We start from the raw sequence: 25,097 nt of genomic DNA, 5'->3' as shown, positions 1-25,097 counted from the left end.
GAGCGAAACAAAGCGAAAAGGGGCCGGTGTGCGAGATGCGGTACCATGGTGAGAGATGATGGGCTGGTACGCGATGAGAGATGAATGCGAGAAGGTGATTAATCTTCGGGTTTTTGGTCAACGCAAAATTTAAGGTAGGTCCGAACTAAGTTGTAAGCAAGCTTTTTTTTTGTTTTGTTTTGTTTTTGGAGACGCTTTTCCAAGTTTATTTTTGGACTATGGTGTATTTTCCATTCGGAGCCATTAGCAAAAAAGGGACACCTAGACAGCACAGCTGATGAGGACAACTTGCTTGTCGGTGCGTTTGCTTGACAGTTGAATGCACACATAATTGGAGCTGGCCTCAGCCAAAGCGAGCATTCCACCAAAGCGAGCGATGCGTGCAACGAATGCACTTTCACCCGAACACACCGAACAGCAGCAGTTCCTCAATTCCTGGACGCGATATGAGGGTTATGATTCCACAGACTCACACGCCCGCCCTGTCTGTACTAATCACGCAGCTTCACTGCCCCTGCCGGGGGCAGCATTGTCTGCAAAAGGGTCAAAAGACACATGGATCCGGTAGGTGGCGTTGCAATTAAAAATTAGCGTTAGAAGCTCACAATTGTACATGTGTATGTGTTGGCGAAACCTCCACCCCCGGGACAGCGAGTGGTCCCGTTTCACAGCACACCGGAATGGGCGTAAAGGGCAGCTTTCAACACGCCGCCCGATGGGCTTCCCTTCAATAGGCACAAATCATACACACGCTCACATGATTCGCACGCGCCTTGCTGGAAAGCCCCTGGATGGATGGATAGGTAGCAACGAAAAAAAAAAAAAAGGGGCAAAGTCACTTTCGTGACATCGTTTCAACACCAACGGGATCCAATTCGCTCGATCTCGATTCCGCAGCTTGTGTTAAGGGAAGGAAGAAACAAAAAAGTAAAACCTCCGTTAAAAACACCGACCACGTATGTGGTGGCATGATGGCAACAACTCCACCTGGCACGCACCCCGTTTTTCGCACAGAAGAAGAAGGTCCACTGATAAGATCGACCAACGGGTGCATCTTCGGTCTTCGACTAATGAACTTCCGCCAACTTCCGCACACATAGCGAGTAAAGGGTGCGCTTGGCAAGCTTTTGCACACCCAACTCCCACGATCCCACGGTTTTCCCTGAGCGTGCCTGCGGGAAGCAAAGGGTGGTCCGAAGCGAATGGAAAGGGTGAGAATATGGACGCTTCCGTGACCGCTTCTAATCACCGCACACCAACCTACCGACCAGCTGCTGCTCGAAAGTAACAGAATTGTCTCTGGAGCAGGAAGGTACGGTTGTCTTACATGCTCGGCTTGTTAATCCTTCCCGGTATCGTGCGCGGCGAAGACGACTGTCCAACAGAACATTGCCCTTCCGCAAACCCCGGTAAGCGAAAAAAAGCCACGTCTCGGCTAGGTTTGCAGTCGAACGATTTCCTTTTTCTTCTAAAGAGCATGATTTATGATGGCCAAAGCCGTGGACCACAACCGAAACGGTCAAGCAAGGGATTGGGATGACGTTCTCCACTGTTCCCACGAGCGTTCGATGGGCGTTCGCCAATAGATCCGCTTTGATCGAGTAACGATCGGGAAATGGGGTAAAAAAGGGGTTGCGTTTGTTTGGCTTGGAAAATGCAGTCGATGAGGGAAGTGAACACAGGTGCGAAGTATGATAAATTGAAACTGTTACCAGGATTTTTCACGGTCAGCTGGGGTTGTGGACAAGACAAGTATAAGATGATGCTGCACAAAATGCACGTTTAATCGAGCTTCGAAGGAAGTTTAGCAAGATCATTGCGTTGATCGGATGATTGTGGTTGAGAATTAGCGATGCGATTTGCAGACAGCTCCTGTGGACTATCGGTGAGAGTGTAAGTATGAGAACAAGAACGTCGTGCGGTCAAATCTCGAATTTCAAGAAATTTTCTTTCCACCAGGAAAGCTTTTCTAGTTCCATACATAAACATGTCACTACATCATATCTACATAAATATAGTTTTTATTCTTTTCCTGAGCTTTTATGCTTCCTCATCAGCTACAAACAAACAGAGCAATACACAGCCGTGTAATTACACCCCAAACACAACGACATACGCACGTCAACAGTATTTAAATTAGTTGTTTTTTAAGTTCAACCGTTTTGCTCGTTTGCAGCATTTGCTGCAGCTACTGCAGCAACAAATACTTTCACCACGAGGCGACATTTAATCAAAATTCCTTCACTAACTACCTATCCTTGTTGGGTTCGTCTGTGCGCACAGTGGTTAGTGATTTTAATTTGAACTTAATTTCCATTCCACATAAACTCATACACGCACCCGCCCCCCTCCGTTTGGAGCTTTCAATCTGTACAGCTGCGGTTGCTCCCAAAACCGGAGGGCTTGCTTGCGAATTCAATTAATTTTCCTCGTTGTCGAAAATGCACCTCGCCGGATCGATGCCTAATTAACTATGTGCTACTTCTCCGGCCACGGAACGACGCATCGCGCGTGTCGCACGACGCATTGACATTCCCCAAAACGGCACGTACGCTCGGCTGAGCGGGAGCTGGAGGCAACCCGTTTTGCGGGTGCGAACCGTGGCGAAAAGGACAACGTTATTTCATATTTGTCGCCTATACAGTGTGTACACGCGTGTACCCATCGAAACTGTGACCGTGTTTTCTGTGTCCCCGACCTTACCCAATGGGAAACTTCTTCGGATCGCAGGTTGTGTGTTGGGTTTGCTGTTTTATTTCCCTCGGTTTTGCTTCTCCCCTTTGCTTTACATACCAGTCGCCCGGCCGTCTTGCGGGGCGATCTTTTGTCATCCGTTTGGGCTTGTTTGGGAACACTTTTTGTCCCGCTGATCGGACGTCGGACGGGGCAGAGAGCAGTTGCACCGGAGGGAAGGTCTTTGAATGGGTTTATTGAATTCGATCAACATATAGCCAACGTCCCTTTCAGGTGGATGCTGCTCAGCCGCCTAATGGCCATCTTCGTTCGGCGATCGAGCGTGAGAAATTATATGCACTGTGCACCGTTCGTGTGCAGTTCGGTGTGTGGACTTTGTGTCGCTGTCGCTGTTGATATGCTGTCCCTTTTGGTACGATTGTCCGGATTTTGGGTGAGAGCGCGCGCGCGCGCGGGTGGAAAACCATGGTAAGCCTTTATGCTTTATGCATAAAGTGAGGCACAACACCAGGAACACCCCAGGAACAGGAAAAACAGAAAGAAAATCGAAAATCCAAGAAGAGCAACGAAAAAAAAAAGGAAGGCAAGGCAAAAGGGTTTTTGTCTTCGTTCGCTTCTCGGGGACCGGCTTTTGTCACTTGCAGGGAGACGATGATCGTTTTTTTTTTCTCCTCCTACACCTCGTGCTCGTTCTGACCATCGTTTTGGTCGGTCGGTGAATCGGGTGAGCATGGGGTGAGAATGGTCCCGTTCTATGCAGCGACACACAGCTTCCAAAACGTTCGACGACAGCCACCAACGGAACCGATTCAAAAAGAGGGCTCGTAAGCGCACGGACATGGGCTCTGTTGTTCTCCCTGTCAGGGAGAACTTCTCTTTAAGAACGGGCCAGAGAAAGGACTTCCGCAACCACACTCCACCACCCTTCGCCTTCGGTCACGGATGACCGCGGTCGAGGGTGAAACTATAAATAATATTTACTATTATAAAAGTTGATTTATTGTGGGCAAAATTGAAAGCCTACTGAGCGTGGCCCGTACCACGTACGGTGTGGGTGTGTGTGTTTTGTGTATGCTTCCGCGGGCCAGCTTTTAGTCGTGACCGCCGCTTAAGAAGTCACGGCCAATCCGCCGTTTGCAAGCAGCCAGCCCAAGCGAAGCAGAACAGGAAGGAGTTAATATTTCGAGTGACAAATTTTTATCCTTCAGCCGCCGGGCGTGTGGAGATGATTTACCAGCAATAAAGAGACACTGCGAGAACCGAGGTGAATTTTGTTTGCACTACGTTGGGTTGTGTTCTGGATTCGGGAGGATTTTTTTTTCTCGTTTGTAAGTGTTCTGATTTATTGTGGCGCGTCAGGACAATGAGAGGAAGAGGAGTGATTTTTCGATGGTTTAAGCAGTTGTAAAGATGTCGAACGCAATGATGCATTTTGGGAAATTCCCATGGGCGCTCATTGTGAAGTGTGTTAACTTAATCTGCTTTAATAGATGTTGTGTGAAATTATGTATCAATCAAAGATCAGTCTTTTATGTGTTGAAGGTGTTAAACGGGTATTAAGTACATAGACATAGATTGTACTTTAACATAGATTGATGAGAGGATTCATATTCCAGCGCTTTTATTTATATTAAATTGTAATGAATATTTCAAATAGTTTTTTTACTAAAACATCGCGTTTATACGACGAATAAAATAATATTTATTCAAACAGTGCAATAAAAATCATAATCATAATTTTATTTATTTTAAGTGTTTTGGCTTGCGCCTTATTGTCGCCATAAACATGATTTTAACTTGAATTTGATATTGTTATGAAATATTATGAATTATTCTTGTTTTTCTTGGCTAAACGACCTCTAAGGCGACGCCGGCCATCGAATGGCTTACTAGACTTTCCGAGATAGATAACGTAGTTAGATCTTCAGTCGTCACTTTGGAATCCCGGTTCTGTCGTTTTTGGAGATCGAAACCGCTATCGCCTCTACCACCGGCCCGCCCTATGAATTAATTTGGCCGACCTATTATTAATTATAAAATTAAGTCATTAAGTCAAGAAGGAGTAGTTAAAGAAATGCAAGCACAATTTACTTAAGAAATTCGTCAAACAGTTTAAACTATTCATCTTCCTTTAGCTTATCTTTATAGTAAGCAGAATTTATCTTCTTTAACTATTTCAATCACAAGATAGACGATGGAACGTGTAAACATTTGTTAAACGATGCCCAATCGAACTCTTAACTTCCCAATGTCGATGATTCGATAAAAACGATTCCAACAAGTGATTGGAATGCGCTCGCAACACAATCAGCAACAGGACAGAAAATTGCAAAAAAAAAAAAAAACTGTACAGTCTCATGTTTGCAACTGTTGCGATTCGATACGCTTTATTTTATCGCGCACTGGCAGAGCATTGGAACAGTCAGCATTTAGTCTGTGGCGGCCATTGCAAACGCAACAGTGACACATGTATGGAACACGGCACAGCGAACAATGTGCGTGGACGTTGTCCTACATACGGTTGTGTTTTGCCCCTTACTCCATCTCTCCTGCCTCCTTTCCAGCCCCTCTCACAAGCCAAAGCATCGCGATAAGATGGGTTTTATCAGTTCATTACGGCGTTCGAACGTCGAGGGCCGATAAAATTGTTAAACAATGTTACTCATTCCAGGCAAACAGGTTTCCGGTTTCACGCATTCGCCTCACTCAACCCAGACGAACCGGGAAGGGGGAAATGGGAGTCGAAATCTTATCGGCCACTTTGTTCGCCGCTTGCAGATCGTTCAACTCTCTGTTTTTTTTTTTCAACAGAGGCAAAATCGTTTTCCGTTTGTTTCAATAACTTTGTGTTTTGTTTTCCGAAGTCACTTTAAGCTTCTTGCAAAATTCTAACTACGGCGAGAGCGTTTTTAAAAATAACAAACAGCCACACTTCTCGCCCGCTCGGTAAATGCTTTAAAATCATCGATTTTTCCGCGGGTGCGATGCCTTTGATGCCACCAGAAGACATGCCCCAGAACAGTTTCCCTTTTCTTTGTTTTGGCAAGCCGCGACACGAAACGTGCCCACTCTTCAAAGGCACACACAGACACCTACACCTACACAGACAGGAAAAACAGGCGAGATGGCACAGAAAACAACAAACCGTTTTTTTTTTGCACCCGCGAGTGTAAATTTTTACCGCGCGAACTTTTTCGCGAACATCGCCATCATCATCGTCCTCGTCAAGGGTATGCAAAAAAGTTTTCTTTTCACACTTTTACACTCCGGCGTCGGTGAAGGAATATAAAAATAATCGTTCAGCAGCCGGGTTCCGGGTCGCTCGCTGGGCTAAGTGTATCCTTACGGTGAGGGCACGGCAAGTACTCACTGCCGCTGTGCCTTTCTTCGTCGTATCCTCAATTTTATGTATTCTACTCGCGAGTGAAATTGCAAGTCGCTGGCTGGAGTTATTTTTTCCTTTTCTTTTCACAATCTTTTTTTCTTACCATTCGGAAGGATTCGTGGTGTTGCACGTGGCAAGTTCGGCAAATGTTGTAAATTTAATTTTTGTCTCCCGTTGGAAACTCTACGGTCTCGGCCACGTTTCTGCACTTTCTCATCGTAGCTTCGTTTCGTAGATGCGTTTGGAATGTTTTTTGCTGCTTCTTAAAGACTCTCGCCCGTGGTACCGAAGTGTTCGAGCCGAGAGACTTCCGCGCTTGACTCACTTTTGCTTTTCACCATCATTTGACGTTGTGCGTTTTAAAACTAAAGTGAAAGTGCAGAATACTTGTGCCACATCATCTGTTGCGCAGAGAACGTCCTTTGTCCCACCGTACACCGAAACGTGCCAACTTTTTCTGCAAATGTTTATCTTGTCTTTTGGTACGCACTTTGATCTGTGGCGTAAACATGCTAGCTAACAGTCAAACATCCTGCTCGAACAGGCAATAAATAAAGTTCCTTCAAAGACCCCGACATCGATCAAAGACTATGTTGACTGGTGGTAGGAGAGTTTATTAGAGAGACCGATTAAGAATTGAACCCAGAAGTTCCCTTGCGGTCTATGGGCAAACATTCTCACGATTAATTTTACCCGATCGCCATTCGTTTTATTCCACTTTTGCTCCGCTTCTTCGATGCGAATACGGCCGGCAGATGCATCCTTCTCGATACACACAACCAACCTCGAAACTCTTCGAACATAAATTTAAATTAAATTCAATTGCACCGCATCGGAAGCTAGCCGCTTCTTCCCCATTCGCTCCAACTGGTGGACGTTGAACGTCCTGTAAGATTCACGGTGTTCGATAACGATCACTTTTACCCGTTCTTAGAGCTATAGAGCTAGAGACGATGGACGATGCGGTCGCTGTTGGATTCGAATTATAGTTGCATCCACTGCATCGAATCGCATCGTGGCTCCAATCCATATTCCCCGACCAGATCTAGATCTTCTAGCGCAGCCCGCGCCAAGGTACAAAATCAATTTACTTCTGTTTTATGGATTCGCTACGAGACAACGGTCCTCGATTGGAAGGAAGATTGCACTGCTCCGTTATCAGTTCCGCGGGCACAAAGAAAGGAAGCAGCAGCGGTCTTGGTTTTGAAGGAAAGCAAACATAAATCGCATCGCGAATTGCGCGCCAACACACTTGGGAAGATCATAAATTTTGTGTGCGGCAAGGACATTACCGAGAGATGAATGTCCTCCTAACGGGAGAGTGGCCGCAGTGTGAAAAACTCGTGAGAAAAGATGGGACTTTTTTCCAGGCTACTTCCAGGGTACTATTAAATGTGTTCAAAACTCAAAAATTGTCTCAATTTTAGCAAAAAAAAGGTTAATGCTCCCTGGTTTGATCCTCCAGGATAAAGCGAGTTGTTTTGAAAGTGAAGTTTTCTTGCTGGCCTTCAAGGCGAAACTCATCCCATTGACCAGAGGCAGCAGAAATCGGCCTCCAGATAACAGATCTTTAGCCCTCTCGAACTCGAGCGATCGAACTGCAAGCGCGGTAAAATGTTAACTTCGCCTACCTGCAGATCTTAATCGCACAAATCGATTCACCAATGGTTTTTACCAATGCCAGTTGCCATCGTTTTTTTTTTTTTTTTTTTTGTTGTTGTGGTTTTATTTCGCCGAGTCCGAGAAAAGGCTTGAGACTTTTCTTTCCCATGGCCACTACTGCCTACCCGTCGGCAGTCGGCACACACAACATGACATCTCGGAGGCCGTAAGAAAAAGGCGTACGAATCGATTCACCTGATGGTCCTTTCTTGGGCTTGATATACGCGCCTGGAAGTTGACGGGCCGACGAGTCCACGAGACGGTGGAAATTATGCAGTTTAAAATATTCAAATTGAGGCTTGCTGCAGTGAAGATCACCAACAAAAACTAGGCAAAAAAGGCCGAGAGGCCTAGGAAAAAAGCATCACTAAAAGACCTTTTGAGGCTTAAAGAGCGAAGAACTTTTTTTTTTGTCGGACCACAAAAAAAAGGATCGCTAACTTATCGCGCTGTGTTGCGCGGCACTGCCATCAATTTAGTAGCCTCGGATTGTGTGTGTGTGTGTGTGTGTGTGTGTGTGTCCACAGAGTTGGTGGAATGATAAGCATCAGTGAGCTAAGCGGACGCTAACGGGGAGCAAAAAAAACTGACCAAGATGGAAAACATTGGAGCTGGCAAAAGATCAGTGAGATGCAAATTGAGATGCATTTAAGAGGTAGTTGAACAAAATTGAAATAAAAACAAACCAGACCAGAGTTCCCTTCACCGTTCCCAGAGGCTATTGAACTGAGCATCTGAGATTTCTATCAATTTTTGATATTTCTGACCAAGTGCGGAGCGAACCTCAAGAGGTGATCCAGAATTTCGCGAAAGGCCAATGATCTTGACCTTCGGAAGGCAAGCGGAGTCCGCGTTCCGCGTTGGTCCCCACCGCCCAGCTTATTGGAGGACTTTGGAACTTAATTATCTTAATCTATCTTTATCCATCTCCAAAATGGATTCCGAGCTTTTGCCTACTGCCGGCTACTCCGCCCGGACAAGTCCGACCTCCGAAGGGCCGAAAGGAAAATTGCTGCACATCCATTGGCAACGGGTTTTGCGGCAATGGCGCAAAAAAGTAAGACATAAATTTTCCATCCCTCTTGAAGTCTGTCACATTCATCTACATTTCAAAGCGGGTGCGGCGACGACGACGACGACGACGACGACGGTCGTATCGGACAGTTGCGCTAGTGCACTGGGTTGGGACGTACTCTCGGGGCTGGCAGTTTATTTCTCTCTAATTGACCACGGAACGTCACATTCATCTCAATTTTACATGATAATCCTGGCCCGCTAGTTCCGCGCGAGTAGGACGATTGGAACGTCTTCGGGGTGGAGAGAAAAAAAAAACGTGCCGCCCTGGGTCAGCTGCGACGACCGAACTGTCACCGAACTGCTCGGTGACTGCCACATGTGCTGCTACACGATGTGTTGGGCGAGCCGCTCGATAGCGGTGGCGCTTCTGTGGGAACCGAGCAGCCAGCGAGAAGACTTCATTTCCTCGGCATCTTCAGTTGTCAATTTATGGACAGACCGAAGGCGCACACTTCATGCTCAGTTCCTGGCCAAGCCGACACGGGGCGGAGGGATAGAGAACCACTTCCTGATGGATGGAAGGCACGATCGCATCATCATCTCCGGATGCCTCTTTCGGAGAGGCGGGTCAAGTCATAAAGTCTCATGCATGTGGCAGTTCCCAGATTTCAGCCGCGCACTTTGTGGGAAACGTAGCGAAATTACCACATCTCACCAGCTCATTCCGTATGCAAACAATGTGCCACATGTGAGCACATCTGCCAGCTGGCCAAGTCACATCACCGGTGCCCATTGCCATGACCTTTGCGGATCACTCATCGCATCCATCCGTCCGCCGTCCGCCGTGTTCGTGACTTTGGCGAGCCTATTAATTGCCAACCTCCAGCGCGAAGAAACTCGCCCGATTCTACTGCGGGCCAAAAGGGTGCATTCCCAGTCCCTCGTGCGAGGAGTGCGTAAGGGAAAATCTGTCTAATCTAATTAACCGATCTATGCGCATTGCACACCGAAGAAAAGCGGTGCATTCTAACGGTGTTCGGTGCCCACCTAACGGAAGGAAAAGTTTACAGGGTCGTGTAGACGGGAGGGGGAGTGTGAGGGGACATGAGGATGCCGGATGCGTGCGATGAAACACACGCTCGTTCCCACAAGCGTGTATGTGTGTGTGTGTGCTACCCTTCACCTTGCTTTTGTAGTTCCGCACCTGTCCGATAGAGCTGCACAACATGCACTCAACTCTGCACCGTGCTCCGTTTTCGCTTCGGCCCAAATCGGGAATTGATGAAGTGCATTTTAATAATTATCTTCATCTCGGTAGCATCCCTCGCGGGCGCGCGCGTGGGTGAAGCGGAAGCGCCACTCGATTTGGGTTTGTGCAGTACATTAGAAAGAAAAGGTGAAAAGCAGGCAGACATCACTGAGCATGCTGACGATAGGAATCGTTGGCCCGTAAGAAATGCACAATTTGGCATTGCATTCACTTGTGTTTGTGTGTGTGGGTGAAGCGTGTGGAATGAAAGTGGCGATGATCTCTCTCTCTCTCTATGCGTGAACTTTCTTGCATTCAGTTTAAAGAATTTGGGAAACGTATAGTTAGGGCTTTTAATTAAGTTTGCCAATATTTCGTGAACATTTTATTGGGTCATACATTTGCTAAAAGTACATCACAATGGCATTCTACTTTCCTGTTAGTATTACAGGCTTTATGGAATGAATTTAAATCGCTTGAATTAGGTTTTTTTTTATTCATAAGTGACGGCCAGGCCGTATTGCTTACAATAAACTTAAAAGTATGATAATCCTTTCTATTTTGCTGGGAGACATTTCCTTCTCCGAGCCGTGAAAGGGCACCATATACCGGGATATTATTAGGTATTACTGTACAGGAATACATACATTTATGTCTGGAAATTTCTGAAAAATTGAAGTCTTGAAGTCAATAAAAGGAAATAAAAAAAATTCTTCCTTTTAGTGAATTACAAATATATCTTTCAAAGTGTGTAAATAAACCACAGAGAGAAAGCCTATAAATATTCGTTTGGTTATGATCAAAATTTCAAATAAAGTTATGAAATGTCTAATGCCTTAATTGTCTAAATAAAGACACCAATGACACCAGCCTAAATAAGGCTGGTGTCATTGCTCGTTGGCATGCCATTAGTTGCAAGGGAAATGTATGGGATGTGACAGATGACGATGAACGTCAAACGTCAAATCCCATACATTTCCCTTGCAACTAGTGGCATGCCACCGAGCAACGATACCAGCCTTAGGGATGGATCCATGGGTGGCCCTGCTGAATGGATGAACCTTTTTTTTTTCAACTTCTAAAAAAATCCTCAAAACATAGATTAAAAGATTTATTGACCTGGTGTTTAAGAACCTGGGAGATGGGCTCGCCTGTCTCCTATTGAACTTGGCGCTAGAGAGGCCTATCCGTGCCTCGGTCAACCCAGATCCAGATGGTATACGCTGATGCTATAGACATCATTGGTCTGCGGCTCTCCCAGGTAGCAGAGGCCTATCAAAGGATCGAGCAGGCAGCAGAAAACCTCGGATTGCAGATTAACGAGGCAAAGACCTAATTGATGGTGGCACCATCAGCGGTTCTACTAAGAAATCCGGAAATACGTGGGGCTCGCTTCGAAAACAGCATAGAGACGAATTTGCGTGCTAGGATGCTGGCGGCCAGCCGGTCATTCTACAGCCTGAGGAAACATCTCACCTCAAAAAACCTATCGCGACGGTCGAACCTGGGGCTTTATCGTATCTTTATAGTCCCAGTACTCACATACGCCTCTGAGACATGGACCCTGTCCAAAACAGACGAAGCCTTCTTAGCCGCGTTCGAGAGGCAGATGCTCAGAAGGATTGTCGGCCCCGTATGTGTGGAAGGACAATGGAGGAGCCGCTACAACGACGAGCTGTATGACGACTTCACCGTCGCTCATCGGAGCCTGGCGAATTAGGCTCGCCAGGCTCAGTCCTATTAGACACGAACAGACGAAGTAGGCCCAGATTGAGGTGGGAGGATGGCGTGGAATCATCCGCCATCAAGGCCGAGGTAACGGATTGGCGGACGACAGCGCGGGACCGTGAGTGGTTCCGGACTCCGCTGCGGCAGACCAAGACCGCAAAGCGGTTGAAGCGCCTGATAAGTAAGTAAGTAAGTTTAAAACCCCGGTAATCTGTCTCCAAATGGCAAATATCCGTTTTAAAAATGTTATTTTCCCAGTTGGGACAGCACAGCAGGAAATAGTTTTCAAGAAAATCACTTAATAAAATAGCAATTAAATTCAAATGATTTCTTCCAGTAATTACTTCCCGAAAAAACGGTTGATTTAAATGTTGACAACAGCTTTTCCCTCCCTTAAAACGTTTCACATCATTTCACCAAATTCTTTGCCAACGTTTTTAATTAAAAATCCCACTCAAGTGCATTCTCGATGCACTCAATAACCCCGGAACCGGGCGGGCCGGACGTCAAGGATGCAACTTTACGGGGGAAAAAGCACTATGCTAGGTCAAAAAGCAATACCCTTTCTTCCTATCCGCAGGCGGCCAAGGGCTGAAAAAAACCTAGATAATCTAAGTCCACCAAAAAAACATCATTGACATTACATTGACCACCAGAATCGTAGTAAGGTTCGGTGCACGAGAGTTTGATCAAATCTCGCTTTTCCATCGGGAAAAAAAACCCCCCGAGCGTTCCTTCCACGTTTGACAAAAGTGCACACACTTGAACGCATTCAACCCGCGGTGTTGCTGATTATCCGTCTGTGGCCGCACAATACGTGTAACGGAAGAACGGATGGGTGCAGATTTTATCCTTTTCGGGTCGTTCGAGTTTTTACACGGTTCACCGTCAGCTCGAGTGGGCAATGCTGGGCTGGCTGGCTGGCTGGCTGGCTGGTCAGATGGGTTAAGAGGGTTAACGAACAAAAAAAAAAAATGGGAAATGGAAAATTTTGTCGTTCGATGGTTGTTATACGGTGTTTGGTTTGGCGACCGAATGCGACAATTCGTCCGCGGTGTCCTTCCGTGGCAGTTTGGTGGCAGTTTTTTGTTGTGCCACACCGTTGGACGAGGTAGCTTTCCGCTACGATTATTGCACCGTGGAGTGTGGAGTTCTATTTTTGTCAATTTTCCGCAAACAACCGCAACCGCACGGTTGACAGGCTGCACGGCAGTACCGAACGGACGTTCTACATGGCTTTCCGCGTGGAAAATCCATCAGTTTTTGCTTCTTTTTTTCTTCTTCTACCCCCTTTAGGAGTTTGGATGTGATGGAAACGGAGAACAATTGCTGCTTGTGTTGTGTGGCTGGCTGGTGACATCGCGTTTGGTGGAAAAATTTTCGGTGCACCAGCTGAGCTGAGGACATGAAAGGCACAAGCAAGCAGGGAAATGATTATCAATCGGCATCATCTGAAAATTGGTCCCACACTGGTCAATGGGTGTAGTTTGATACCGTGTTGCAAGGACATCACCATGGTAGCTGGTGGTTCACGTGGCTTGGGGAGGAGTTGATTTTGTTGTGCGGTTGTCACGAATTTCGGGTTCACCGAGGAGATAATGGGATTGTTTTCGCGAATCTGCCGGCTGTTGGTAGTGCGTTTTGCATAGGCGCATCAACGGTCGGTGACAATGGGAAGTTTACCCATTACCAGCTGGCAAAGCGCAGCCAAATGAGCAGCAAATGTACGCGAAAAAAGCATTGTAAAAAAACCATAATCCCAGATATGCTCACTAGCTGTTCTGGGAGGGTGAAAATATGTAACGTTGTAACAAAACCGGAGCCATTCGTAACGAACGAACGTTCTGTACAAGCGAGTCATCATTGCTGAGTAAAGCTTGTTTGATTTGAAATAATTCTAACCGTGAATGAGAGAGGTTTCACTAATTAAATTATGCTTTAGAAAATTAACTTACAAATGCACGTTTTGCTTGCATGTTGAAAGAAGAGATGAAACTCACCTGAAAATAGAAAATGGAAGAAAGAAAAAATTAGTGAAGGAGCTTGTCTCTTTCTGTTTCTTCAATTATTCTCTAATGAGGTTTAATTATATTTTTCTAAATATTTTTTCGTATTGAATTCTACAATATTCGAGCACTTCAATACTTGATAGTAGTGACTACGCAACTGCAACCCAAATCAATTGCCTGCTGTTGGCCAATTGCGGTGTAATCGATCAGGTTTGATTGCAAGCGCTCGCTCACTCTCGCCGTTGGCAGTGTCATCGGTTACCTAACGTTTCGATTGCCCGCGGTGCGGTTTTTGGCCAGTGTCGCCAGACGGACTGCACCAACTGTGGTTTTATTCGCACCGAAACTGGGTCCAACGCGCGACCAAGATGCGCTACTCCAATTTCCAACCGCTCCAAACGCAAATGGACAAGAGCAGGGAGGGGTGGTTTGGCGATGGATGGAGCTCGCCACATTTGCGTAACCTTCTCGAAAGTGGCACGCGAACAGTGATCGGCCCCACCAGTACTGCCCACGCTGGTGATCATCATAGCAGGTGGCATATCGATTACTGGCGCGGAGACCTGATCGTGAGGTCCTTCGCGATCAATTCATCCTCGTCAAACCTGCTTCAATCTAAGGCTACGCTCTCCAAAATTGGTGCCCTAAACCGAACAAGTTTCGCACTGGTATATAGGAAGTTGTTGCTTCAGAAAGCGCGACACACACACACACCTCAAGCCATCAATCACGGTTGGCCCTGTTGGCTGCACCGATCCAATCGCGCCTCTTAGTCACTGTTTTTTTTTTCCTGCGCCGAGCCAATCAAAAGCGTTCGTTTCAAGTTGGTCGTCGGTTGACAAACACACGTACATATCCAGCCTAACGGCCCACCCCACCACCACCACCACCACCACCGGGGTATTTCTTTTTGACCACCCGTGAACAACGGTGCGCAACGCGCTTCACCTATGCGACACGCACGTAATGCCGCGAGTTTATTAAACGACGCTCAAGAAAAGCGAGCGAGCGAGCAAGAAACACTCAAGTGTGGCTCAGAAAAATCGACCCCTTGGTAGGCTTTGTTGGCCGGAGGCCGAATTGAGTGACTTGGGCAGCCCACCACCATCATAACGAGTATTCAAATTAGTCAGCATGATGTTGTTGCTGTGGCAGTGCGACACCTTGTTTCCACCCTGTTTTATATAGCACACACAACACACAAAAAAACCTCCCCATTGTTAGAGCCCGAAGAAGTAGACAGAAGAGGAAACGATCGAAAGGACCTCAGCAAATGTACGAACCGCGTCCAGATTAGGGCGAGCAATTTGATTCGCGCCTTTTACGCAGTGTCGCTGTGTCCATCGTGCTAACAAGACGTTGTACAATGGAGTCACAGTTTTTGGACTAGACTAAACCCAACCGTAACGTTATATGACAGCGCGGTTTGAGGTGTGACTTGGAATTAATTGCCTCCGAGTGGGAACAGGGTGATTTGATCGGACATTTTGTAGAGCGAACAAAGCGAGAGACTGAAGCCAAGATAGTGTGGTGGACCCAATCAGACAGCTGAGGGAGTTGTAATCGAGGTACGGCTATCAGTGCGTTTAATATCATTGCAGCAGATAAGAGTTGAGTTCCGGAAGCTTGCAAGACCTCCATACTCGATGTCCCTCGCAAAGGGAGATATTTCATACGCGTATTCTTCTCCCTTTAGACGGCCACATTTATTGAAATACTTCCAATATTCAATCTCATCCAATATCCTATCTCCGAGCCTTCCTTAGCGTCCAATCACGTGCTATTATTAGTTCCGGTTTTTTGGCTACGTACGTGAAACGCTATTCTTCCCACGATGACGACGAATCTCTCGCGAACCTACGCGTGGCGACTACATCCACCGTACAAAAAACACACACACATCAAACAAGTTCGACGAAGTTTGATGGCCACGAAAAATGGGAAAAGGATCCTCGCACAACAAAGAAGCTTCCAGCGAGCTTTCCGAGCAAAGCGAGCCAATTTTCTCACTGGATAGGGTTAGGTTTGCCCGGTTCTACTTGTCTTTTGGGATGTGGGACCGAGAAGCCATGTGCATCAATAGGAAGCCAAAAATGCGCGTAAAGAAACTGTTCGTCACTGTCGGAACGAACCGGCGCGACACGGTGTGATGATGCGTGTGCGAGATGGGAGCGAATTTACATAAAATTAAAAGCCTTCCCGTGCACTTCTGTTGTCTGTGGTCCGGGAACGGTGCCATCGTTTCGGGTGATTCGGTCCCGATTAGGAATTCTTCGGGCTCATTGGTGTTGGATGCAGGAGATGCAATAATGGTGCATTATGCGTCGCCCAAAGAAGGATGCATTCAATAAAGGATGGAAGGCTTTGCGGGCGTTCTTAGTGCTACCGATTCTAATAATTGTGCCACAATAATAAAACGCCACACGAATAGATGGGAAAGTTTGTCTTTTCAAATTTGTATAAGAATATTTTGGTTCCATATTTAATCTAACAGAATCTCCAGAGGTCAGTACGACACGACTCCCAGACTACGGCAACGTCGCATGATAGCTCTAATGAAGCGGAAAATATTCACAGTTATTATATCTGCCCGTGCAAGCCGCACCTGGCCTGGCCGTACCGAAATAGTAGTTCCTATTGCGGTTACGGTGCGCGCCGTAACGTTACCGACGTTGATGGCATGGCATGTGGCGCGCCGGAAGCAGTCGAAGCGTGAAGAAACACACACACACACACACACACACACACACACACACATACATAAAAACGGTCGCACCATGCCAACGGTAAGACGGTGTAAATGCGACTGGAAATCGAACGTGTTCCGGCCATGGTCACGAGAATAAAACAAGCCGCACCGTGCCAGAGGGAAGCGAACGGTGCAGCGGCAGGTGAAGGACTCGCGTGGACCTAGGAGCGGGAAGCGTGGAAGGAGGTTAGGGTGGCTAAGTAACCTGGTGTTGGACCTGGCGCGCTTGGTCGATATTGTGTGGCCCATTTGGGCAGTGTTGGGCTGTCAACCGTACTGGGAAATGAGGAAAAGCTTAGTTTGGGCGAGTTTGAGTTTTCGAAATGTGATTGTAACTCAAATTTTCTTAAGAATTATTTAAACAAATTTTAATAAATGTTATTTAAAAATTTATTTTTTTTCATATCGCAAATAAATCACCCTCCTTTTCGCCTTCCGAGTACAGTAAACTAAAACAAAACAAACCGTCGTCGTCGATTTTGTATGTTCCATTATTTTTTCACGCTTCATTTGACACTGGCCGAGCGAATGACCGGTAGAATAAATAGAGCACATCAAAGAATGGAACGAATTGTCTTCGCGTTTCCCGTTTCATCCAACGACGCCACATTTCCGACCAGGACGGAAGTATAAAGACTCGGCGATTTACGGTGTGTACGGTACGGCTCGGATTCGAGCCAACGACAGATGACGATCACAGATTTGAAGCACACCGCGTTCAAAGGGAGGTCCATCGCTGGTGGATATTTATTACCCCAACGAAGCAATTTTGATGACAGGAACAGAGCACAGCAAAAAAAAAAGACGAAGAAACTCACCCCTTTGACTGCGCAATTAGATTGGCCAGGTGATCGGTTGTAGGCGACTTCGAAATATACATCCAGCGGCGGAACAATACCCAAATGCTGATGATACAGCTCTAGCGGTGGTGGACCACTCCCGAGCCGATACCGAAAAAGGGAGCAATTCAGCAAAAAAACTTGAACCGAACTTTATGTTGATGCGCGACCAAAATAATAGTCCCTTCTTTGCCGGCCCCGCGAAGAATGACGCCCGTTGTTTCACGTTGTTTCGACCGATTGTGCGAATGAAATTAAACAACTGCGACAATCGAACCCAGGTACGCCCAGCGTCGGGTCCGCAAATGGGGGGAGGGTGAACTTTGGAAAAAAAAAACAGTCCAGAAAACGAGAACACAAACTGCGCCCGCTTTCCTTGGGGTATATGGGAGCGCCAACAGTTAAGCGATAAGCGCGCATAAAACAAGGCCGACTTTTTACATCGGGCCACCTCATGGTGGCAAGTGGTCATAAAGCGTGGCCCGGAAGAGACGCAACATACTACAACTCCGTTCCACCCACCCCTCCGGTGTGTCGGGACCGACCACACAACCACAAAAACGAGGCCATCGCGCCATTTTCTCCGGCAGGTACGGACGGTTCCGGACAACGCATGGCCACGTCAATGCTGTACTGTCGTGGGGGGTTTTTTTTTCGTCGTTTGTTTTGTAATTAAACCAATATTTGCTCATTACCTGTGCCCTGCGCGGACCTGCCTTTTTGGGGAAACCAAAACGCCAACATTTAGAACACCTCCCGAACTCTGAAGCACCCTCTGGAACAGGTCCGTCAGTGCGAAGCGTTGTTCTACGGTGCGATGGCGATAAGTTCTAGCGGTCTATGTTTTGACAGCTTGGCTGCTTGGTACGCACGGGATGACGCAAGTGATCGTCAGCTTCGGGTAATCAAACATGAGAAGCAGTTGGTCAAATTTTCATTGGACTTTTAAGAAAAAGGCGATCGTTTGCGTGTGCTTGGAGTGCTCTAGAATGTCGAAGGGAAATTCGAAAAGAAGGTGACAAGTCGAGCGCTCGCGCGCGCGTGTGTGTGTGTGTGTGTGTGTAGAGGACCCGCAGAAAAACGAGCACAACGAGCACTACTAGTGACAACGAGGTCATCCAGGTTGACGTCGGGTAGTAGACGATTATGACAAAAGCACATTCACTGCTTGTGCCCACAGTCACACACACACACACACATACCCAAGTGATGGTTAAGTAGGTCACAATTGTTTTTTTTTTCTAACGATTTTTGCACGACTGTTGATGGCTCTGAGTGGTGAAGATACCAGAGGACCCCTCTTTCTTTCCCTGAGCGAAGCTCCACAGTCTTTGGGAACAGTGACATCGGAGCTCGGTCTGAGTCAGAAGCGATAATGCGGGCCTGGTTGGTTTATCTTCATCGATCGCGTCTTGTCAGCAAAAAAAAAGGCAACACATCCCCTTCAAAGTTGTGAGTCAATACAGTCAAAGCAGGCTGGCCCTAGCATTCTGGAAATGCAATTCTAGCGTATCCGAATACTTCCATCCCGACCAAGACAGATCGATTGTTTGCGACAACTGTGCATGAGTAACTCCTGGTGGTGTATTTAATCACTCTCGAAGTCTCCTTCGGTGAGTAATCAAACTACCTTCATCCCCCTCGATGCTGGGCTGGACACAATGACGATGAGATAATTTCGGTCAAATTGCACCATGCAAGACTGAAGCGGGTTAAAGCGCATGTGAGTTCATGCGAGCGAGCGTGCAACCCTTCGCTTTTCATCACGCCGATATATCCCGAGGGGCTGCTCAGAGCTGCCGACCGATTCCCGTGTGCCGTGTGCCCGAAAGCCTGTGCCTGTGACTTAATTATCGTTATTAGCCGTTCTGTCGGGTGCTTTACCGCATGAGCCGCAAGCTCATGTGCTCGATGTGCGTTCAATTACGCGAAATGATTTCATCAATCACCGATCGATTCTTGGTCATGCGAGTCAAGCCAGGGAAGGCAACGTTGGTGATTTGCATAGATTGCTGACGCACCCGTTTCCTTTCGAATGGGTTTAAAGTTTGATATGGTTAGTTAGATAGATAATTAAGAGTTTGGATGAATAGTTTATAGCAAACGATTCGATCCTACAAACCATGATCCAGTCTTTCGTGCGGCTCTCATCACCAGCGATTATTAACCCATCAAAAACGATCCCATCCCTAAAAACTCGTAAGGTCAAAAAGTCAAGACCCCAAAAAAAAAACCCACAAACATTTACACCAAGACTCCGCGAACTGGCCCGACTATGACGCGATCAAAACATCCGCAAACCATTTCCGTGCCTTTCGCCTCCATTGTCCTGTGCGGACAAACAGATTGAATTACAAACCGAAATTATATCGTCCGTGTCCGTCCGGCGGCAAGGCTCGGTGAAACTGGACCTCACTCGTGCCGTACTACCGATGCAAACCATCGAAGGCAACGAAAGGGAAAATGAAGTACAAAGCGAAACACACAAAATAAAAACCCTTCTTCACAAGTTCCTTTCGTAAGCCGGGGACACGTAGATCGAAGCGCGTCTTAAAAGTAAAAAAGAAAACCCTAAGGGAAAAGTCAACGGAATGAAGCCTCGAAAAAGGAAAGGTAAATCTTGACCTCAAATTAAGCAAAGGTCGCCTTCGGCTGACAGAAATCACTTCATTCATATGCGCAGCGGAAGGTTCTTCCGCTTCTCTTCCGGTCCGGGGCACGGCCATTGTCTCGATCGTGCCGTTGTGCAAGGGGGCGCATGTGTATGTATAATTATTTCATCACATCCCTTTTTTTTTCGTAATTTCTTCTCCCAAAAAACCAGCTCGGGAAACGTGTGCGTTAGCCCTCTGTCCAACCGTGCAGCGAGTCCGGCCTTGGCCCGAGTTCTTTCGCATCGACTCGCTTGATGTGGCCCCTTTTGTTTGGCCCAACCAACAATGCAGCCGAGCGATGGAATGGATGTCGTGGAAGGATTAACGATCAAACTGGACCTACGGCGTGTACTCACACGCCGCCGGGATGATCGATGACGGCCGAAGCGGTTTTGTTTTTCCTTCGGTGCGTTCGAGGAGCATAATTTTCCCGCCGAAGCTCGCAACACAATTAGCGTGAAGGTTTATTGAAGTTGGCGAATTAAGGCAAATAATTGGAGCTCCCACGAGATAAGCAAACCGAGGGGTTCGCCGTGCTTTCTGCGTTTCCTCGTACACAGGGGGAGGTCATCCTGGAACAAAACGTCAATGGAACAACGCAAATTCTTTGCGTTATCGGTTGAATCTCAACAACTGAAAACGCTATTTGCATTGTGTTTTTATTCTACCGGAAAGTTCTACCGGCAGATGCAGATGCCGAGAAGAGCGGGACAAAAAAGCCAACGGGAACTCTTGCAGCACAAGTGGTCAATTGAAGTTGACCACCGGAAGCTAGGGAAGTGCCGTGCGTCTCGAGCACACTGTACGGTGAGTGTGATTTGAAGAAATTGATTGAATGAATGTGGGACTTCCGGTGCCGATACGTGGGGAATGTGTGTTGGAATGTGCACGCAGGAATTCCTGCGCTGGACAGTGCGAAACCGTGGGAAAGCAATTTTTACCAGATTTTTACTCTTTTTGAGGTTACAAAGTTGAAGCTCGTTTGGGGAAAAAATTTGGAGTTGAAGAGCAAACAAGCAGCGACAGGCAGTGTCCCGGGTTGCTAGCCAGCAGATACAAAATAAACAACCCAGCGAGGACCTTCTAGTGGACGATGACGACGGCGACGACTCCCAGGAGGACACGTCACCCACGCGACGCCCTGCTGTTGTTGTTGATGGCTGTGCTGGTTTTTCCTGTGCTGGACCTGCTGCTGCTACCTCGCAATTTCTTTCTTTCTATTTAATCGATACCAACAACCAACCAAACAAACCACCCAAACGAACGTCCCATTGCTCACGAGCCTCGACGAGCTTCGAACGGAACGGCAAAAAAAAATGAGACTCAAATAAAGGGGAACGATGACCGGACGATGAAGACGATACACCGTTCTAGCCAACTCCTTCCAACCCATGCCAAAGGGGTCACGATAAGGTGAGCTCGAGTGGCCATCAACTGAAACAGAGAGCCAACAACTGCGCACCAGAAGACACACACACACACACGGACGTAGAAAGGTTAGGACACAACGACAAAAATAAAAACAGTGACTTTCACGTCACGGTTGTAGAAATCTTCATCTAAATCTTTGCTCAAGTTACCCACTTCGAGCACAAGTTAGGCAAGGAGCGGTCCAATCAAGAAGGGTAGTTTGGGTAAAGTTGGCCCGATACATGCTACCATGTTGCTCGGATGTGTGTCCTGTGTGACCTGCCAGGGACGTACCGAGAAGTGCCGGGTGTACCATGCAAGTCCTTGATTGGACGGTACAAATTGGTTCCACCATGCTGCCGAATGTCCACCGACAGGGAACGTGACCGTAACATACCGCAGGAAGAACACATGTGTGTGTGTGAGTGTTTGTGTCCTCCTCAGTGGATAACTTGTATTACAAGAATCGATCAAACTTTGCCCTGGTCCCTGGAAGCTCCCTTTCTGACCAGTTTGCTTTTCTATCACGCCACATCGTCCGTACAGTTTGTTGGACTACGTTTGGGGTTTTGCAGGATGGAGAAAGAGAGAGAGAGAGAGAGAGAAAAAACCCAACCCAAAGAAACAACCAGGACGCCTATGACTCCTGAAGATGGCGTGCCAAGTAGGATTGACCTAAGAACCTCCGTTCGGGTCACGAATCTTTTCGGGTGTTTGGAGGCGAATCGATTGGAATAAATAATACGGGAAAACGCTGTTGTGGCCCCGCAAGTCACTCGCCGTTTTTTGGGCAATTTTTTCGCCAGGCGCCAATGACGCTGCGGAGATCGTAAAACAGCGTGGCAAACGGTACCGCAGAACATGAACACTTACAGGGGGCGGGGTACGCATCATGCACGCAAAGAACTTCGACACACGGCCATCACCGAAAGGTGTTTTGGAGCTCAGAAAACCAAACGCTCAAGTGACAATGCTGCAATGCTAGTGTGGTGAGGAGCGAGAATTTGGAAAAGAAGCATTCGAAAGGACCGTCAAAGAATAGCCAGCTTTCTTAAACCTGTTATGGAAGGGTTAAGGAACTGCTGCCGGGTGGTCCAGGACTTCTTCTTTTTTTTTTTGGCTAGACATCAATAGCGGACGTGTCGGCGAAAGGTGAACGATCTTAGTTTGCAGAAATGGGTTTTTGGCGAGTTGTTTCTGGGTGGTCTCTCTCTCCCGGTGCCGTTATCTATTCCTTATCTCTTTTTTTTTTGTTTTTTTTTGTTTTGAAAATTTTCCCCAACAAAAAAAAACTTCCTTTTACTTAAAAAAGAGCCACAACCGATACACATTCGACGTCCATTTGTGTCAACACACGCGAACCCGAGCCTTGGCGTCGTTCAGTACGTGCTCCAGCTTCCCGAGCTCAACTTCTGCCTGATGGCTGGCAATGAGGGACAACCCAAAAAAAAAAAAACCTACGAAAGTTGGAATGACGCGCATAGAGTGTCAAACCCTTTTGTTTGGCCAGTCCAGCTAGCAACTCCCGCGCGCGCGCGCGTGTGTGTGGTGAAGGTTAACGGAAAACCGAAACCCTGTGTACAAGTTGTACAAACATGCACCGGTCGATCCGGCACGGGACCAAAACTTCGATCCCGCATCGGTCTGCATATCTGGGGGCTACTGTTTCGATGAAGGATTGGATGTACAGCACAGCACACCTTAAGATGCGTTATTTGAATGAGCTGTCGCACGGGTACGGGACAGAACCGTGGGGCACGTGTGGCATGACTAAACAGATTTGTTTTCTTCTCTTTTTTTTTTTTTGAATGTTTTGTTCTTGTTGGTGAAGGCTTCTGTCTCCTTATTTAGCTGTACAAACTGTGATTTACGTCAATGAGATTGTTTGTGAAGTAGATGACGGCAACGCGGGCACTTGCTGTTGACAGAGCTCTAAGGATTCCTGTGCCGTGTTGCGACGCATCGGGTGTAGTATTGAGACCAAACATAAGGACAACAATCCACCAAACAACAACACATTCGGCAGATGCATCGAGATTTTTCTCTTCCCTACGCAGGTGACAAAGCCGGAAGTTCCAGAATGGACAATAAAAGTCACTTTATTCGTACATAAACATCTCTCGGTTATCTCATTCATTTTCAACAATGTAGTGACCACCCGGACTTATTTGTTGACAGCTTTTCGGCATGCGAAAACTTAAGAAGACAGCCAGAGCAACAACCCAAACCAGAATATTCCACAACCATCTGGGGCTCTCTAAGGGAGAACGCTAAGAAACCTCGTAAAAGGGGTTATGGGTCATTGGACTGGACCTTTGTGGTCACGCGCCCGTTGACTTGATTCGTCTTGTATGCAGCAGCGAAAAAAAAAACTCACTCCATTGCCCACATGTCCATGTCATAATTCTGGCCATTCAAATGTTCTCTTAGCAGCTTTAGAGTGCAGTGCAGATATCGAAAAAAGGGGAAGAACTCGGGAGTCTTCCCTTATTATAAAACATGGGTAGGGTTTCCAGACATTGCGACTTTTTTTTTCCAACTGACCGACGGTCATTTCCGGTCGAATACCTTCGCCTCTAGAAGGAAGCAATTTCGAAAGCAGGCGATTAAATGTCTCGAAAGAAACCCCTTTTGTTCGCGTTTGATGGGTTTATGCTCGTGCCACGAATTAACGGATAATGCAACGTGTAAGTGCCTTTCGGTTATGCATCATCGAGCTTGTATAATGGCTAATAATGGCTTTATTTCTTTGATCGAGAAGTCTCCTTTTTTTTCTTTTTGTTACTCTTAATAGGGGTGACTAAGGAGAGTTAAATGTTCGTTTTATTCCTGAGCAGTTAGCTTGAAGAGAAATGTATGAAATTTTCTCCCAAACTGCTTAGAATTTCTGATCCGTTCTATCAACACGACCTCTCAAACATACACACAATGACATATCTTCACCAAACTGCCTCCAGCAGGGAATAGCTTCCGATGAAGTGTCCTACGGCAAGCGCTAAATCCCCGTCACCTTGCCTACTCTGCCCCAAGCAGTATTAATTACCCAAACCAACACAAACACACACACACTCAAACTAGGATTCTCTGGCCATGTAATCTCCACACACGCTCGATGCTATCCGAGAAATAGCCGAAAATCCGAAGGACAGCTTTGATATGCTCGTGAACCACGCTTACAGGATGGTTAGTTGTTTAAAAACTGGTAGTTCGCATTTGGAACGCCTAGAAAAGCATCGATCCCAACGAAATCCGTGTCACAATTTCTTAGCCGACTAAAGAGCAAAGATAAATACCTTGTGCGATTCGAACTGCTGGCATTTTGATTCTCATTTTGGCGATTGGATGCTGTTTTGATGCGTTTTCCGTGCACTAAACAACCAAAAACACAACCTTTTTTGCTTCACTTCCTTGTTTGGTCTCCGTCGTCTTCTCGACCTAGTTTTTTTCTTCTTCCTATTTGCACCGTTTTGTCACCAAACTTTTCTTTCCCTTTTTTCAGCACAAACACATACATACACTTTGCTGCACACTTGTGTAGTTTTGCGGACTGCACACAAAACTTTCACGCCACGCCACACCACTTGAACATTTTTTCAGTACTATTTTACGAGCAATTGCACTAGCAACAAGACCATTAAAAACCTTCGCTGCATTTGTGGGATTTTAAAAAAATTGCACTCTACCTCGTAACTCGTACTCGG

General features: G+C 46.7%; 1 protein-coding gene across 1 annotated transcript in view; it reads right to left on the bottom strand.

The window, feature by feature from the left end:
* LOC126556850 (B-cell lymphoma/leukemia 11B) overlaps positions 1-24,755 on the bottom strand; it is a 60,934-nt gene extending 36,179 nt beyond the window's left edge. Inside the window, exon 1 of the mRNA XM_050212380.1 lies at positions 24,690-24,755. Coding sequence (XP_050068337.1) covers positions 24,690-24,726 — 37 coding nt within the window. The 5' untranslated portion in view covers positions 24,727-24,755. The remainder of the gene's footprint in view (positions 1-24,689) is intronic.
* Between the last annotated feature and the right edge of the window lie 342 nt (positions 24,756-25,097).

Source organism: Anopheles maculipalpis, chromosome 2RL, assembly GCF_943734695.1.
Source record: "Anopheles maculipalpis chromosome 2RL, idAnoMacuDA_375_x, whole genome shotgun sequence".
Taxonomy (NCBI): Eukaryota; Metazoa; Arthropoda; class Insecta; order Diptera; family Culicidae; genus Anopheles; species Anopheles maculipalpis.
The sequence above is the reverse complement of the archived record's forward strand: the minus strand, read 5'-3'. Positions and strand labels throughout refer to the sequence as shown.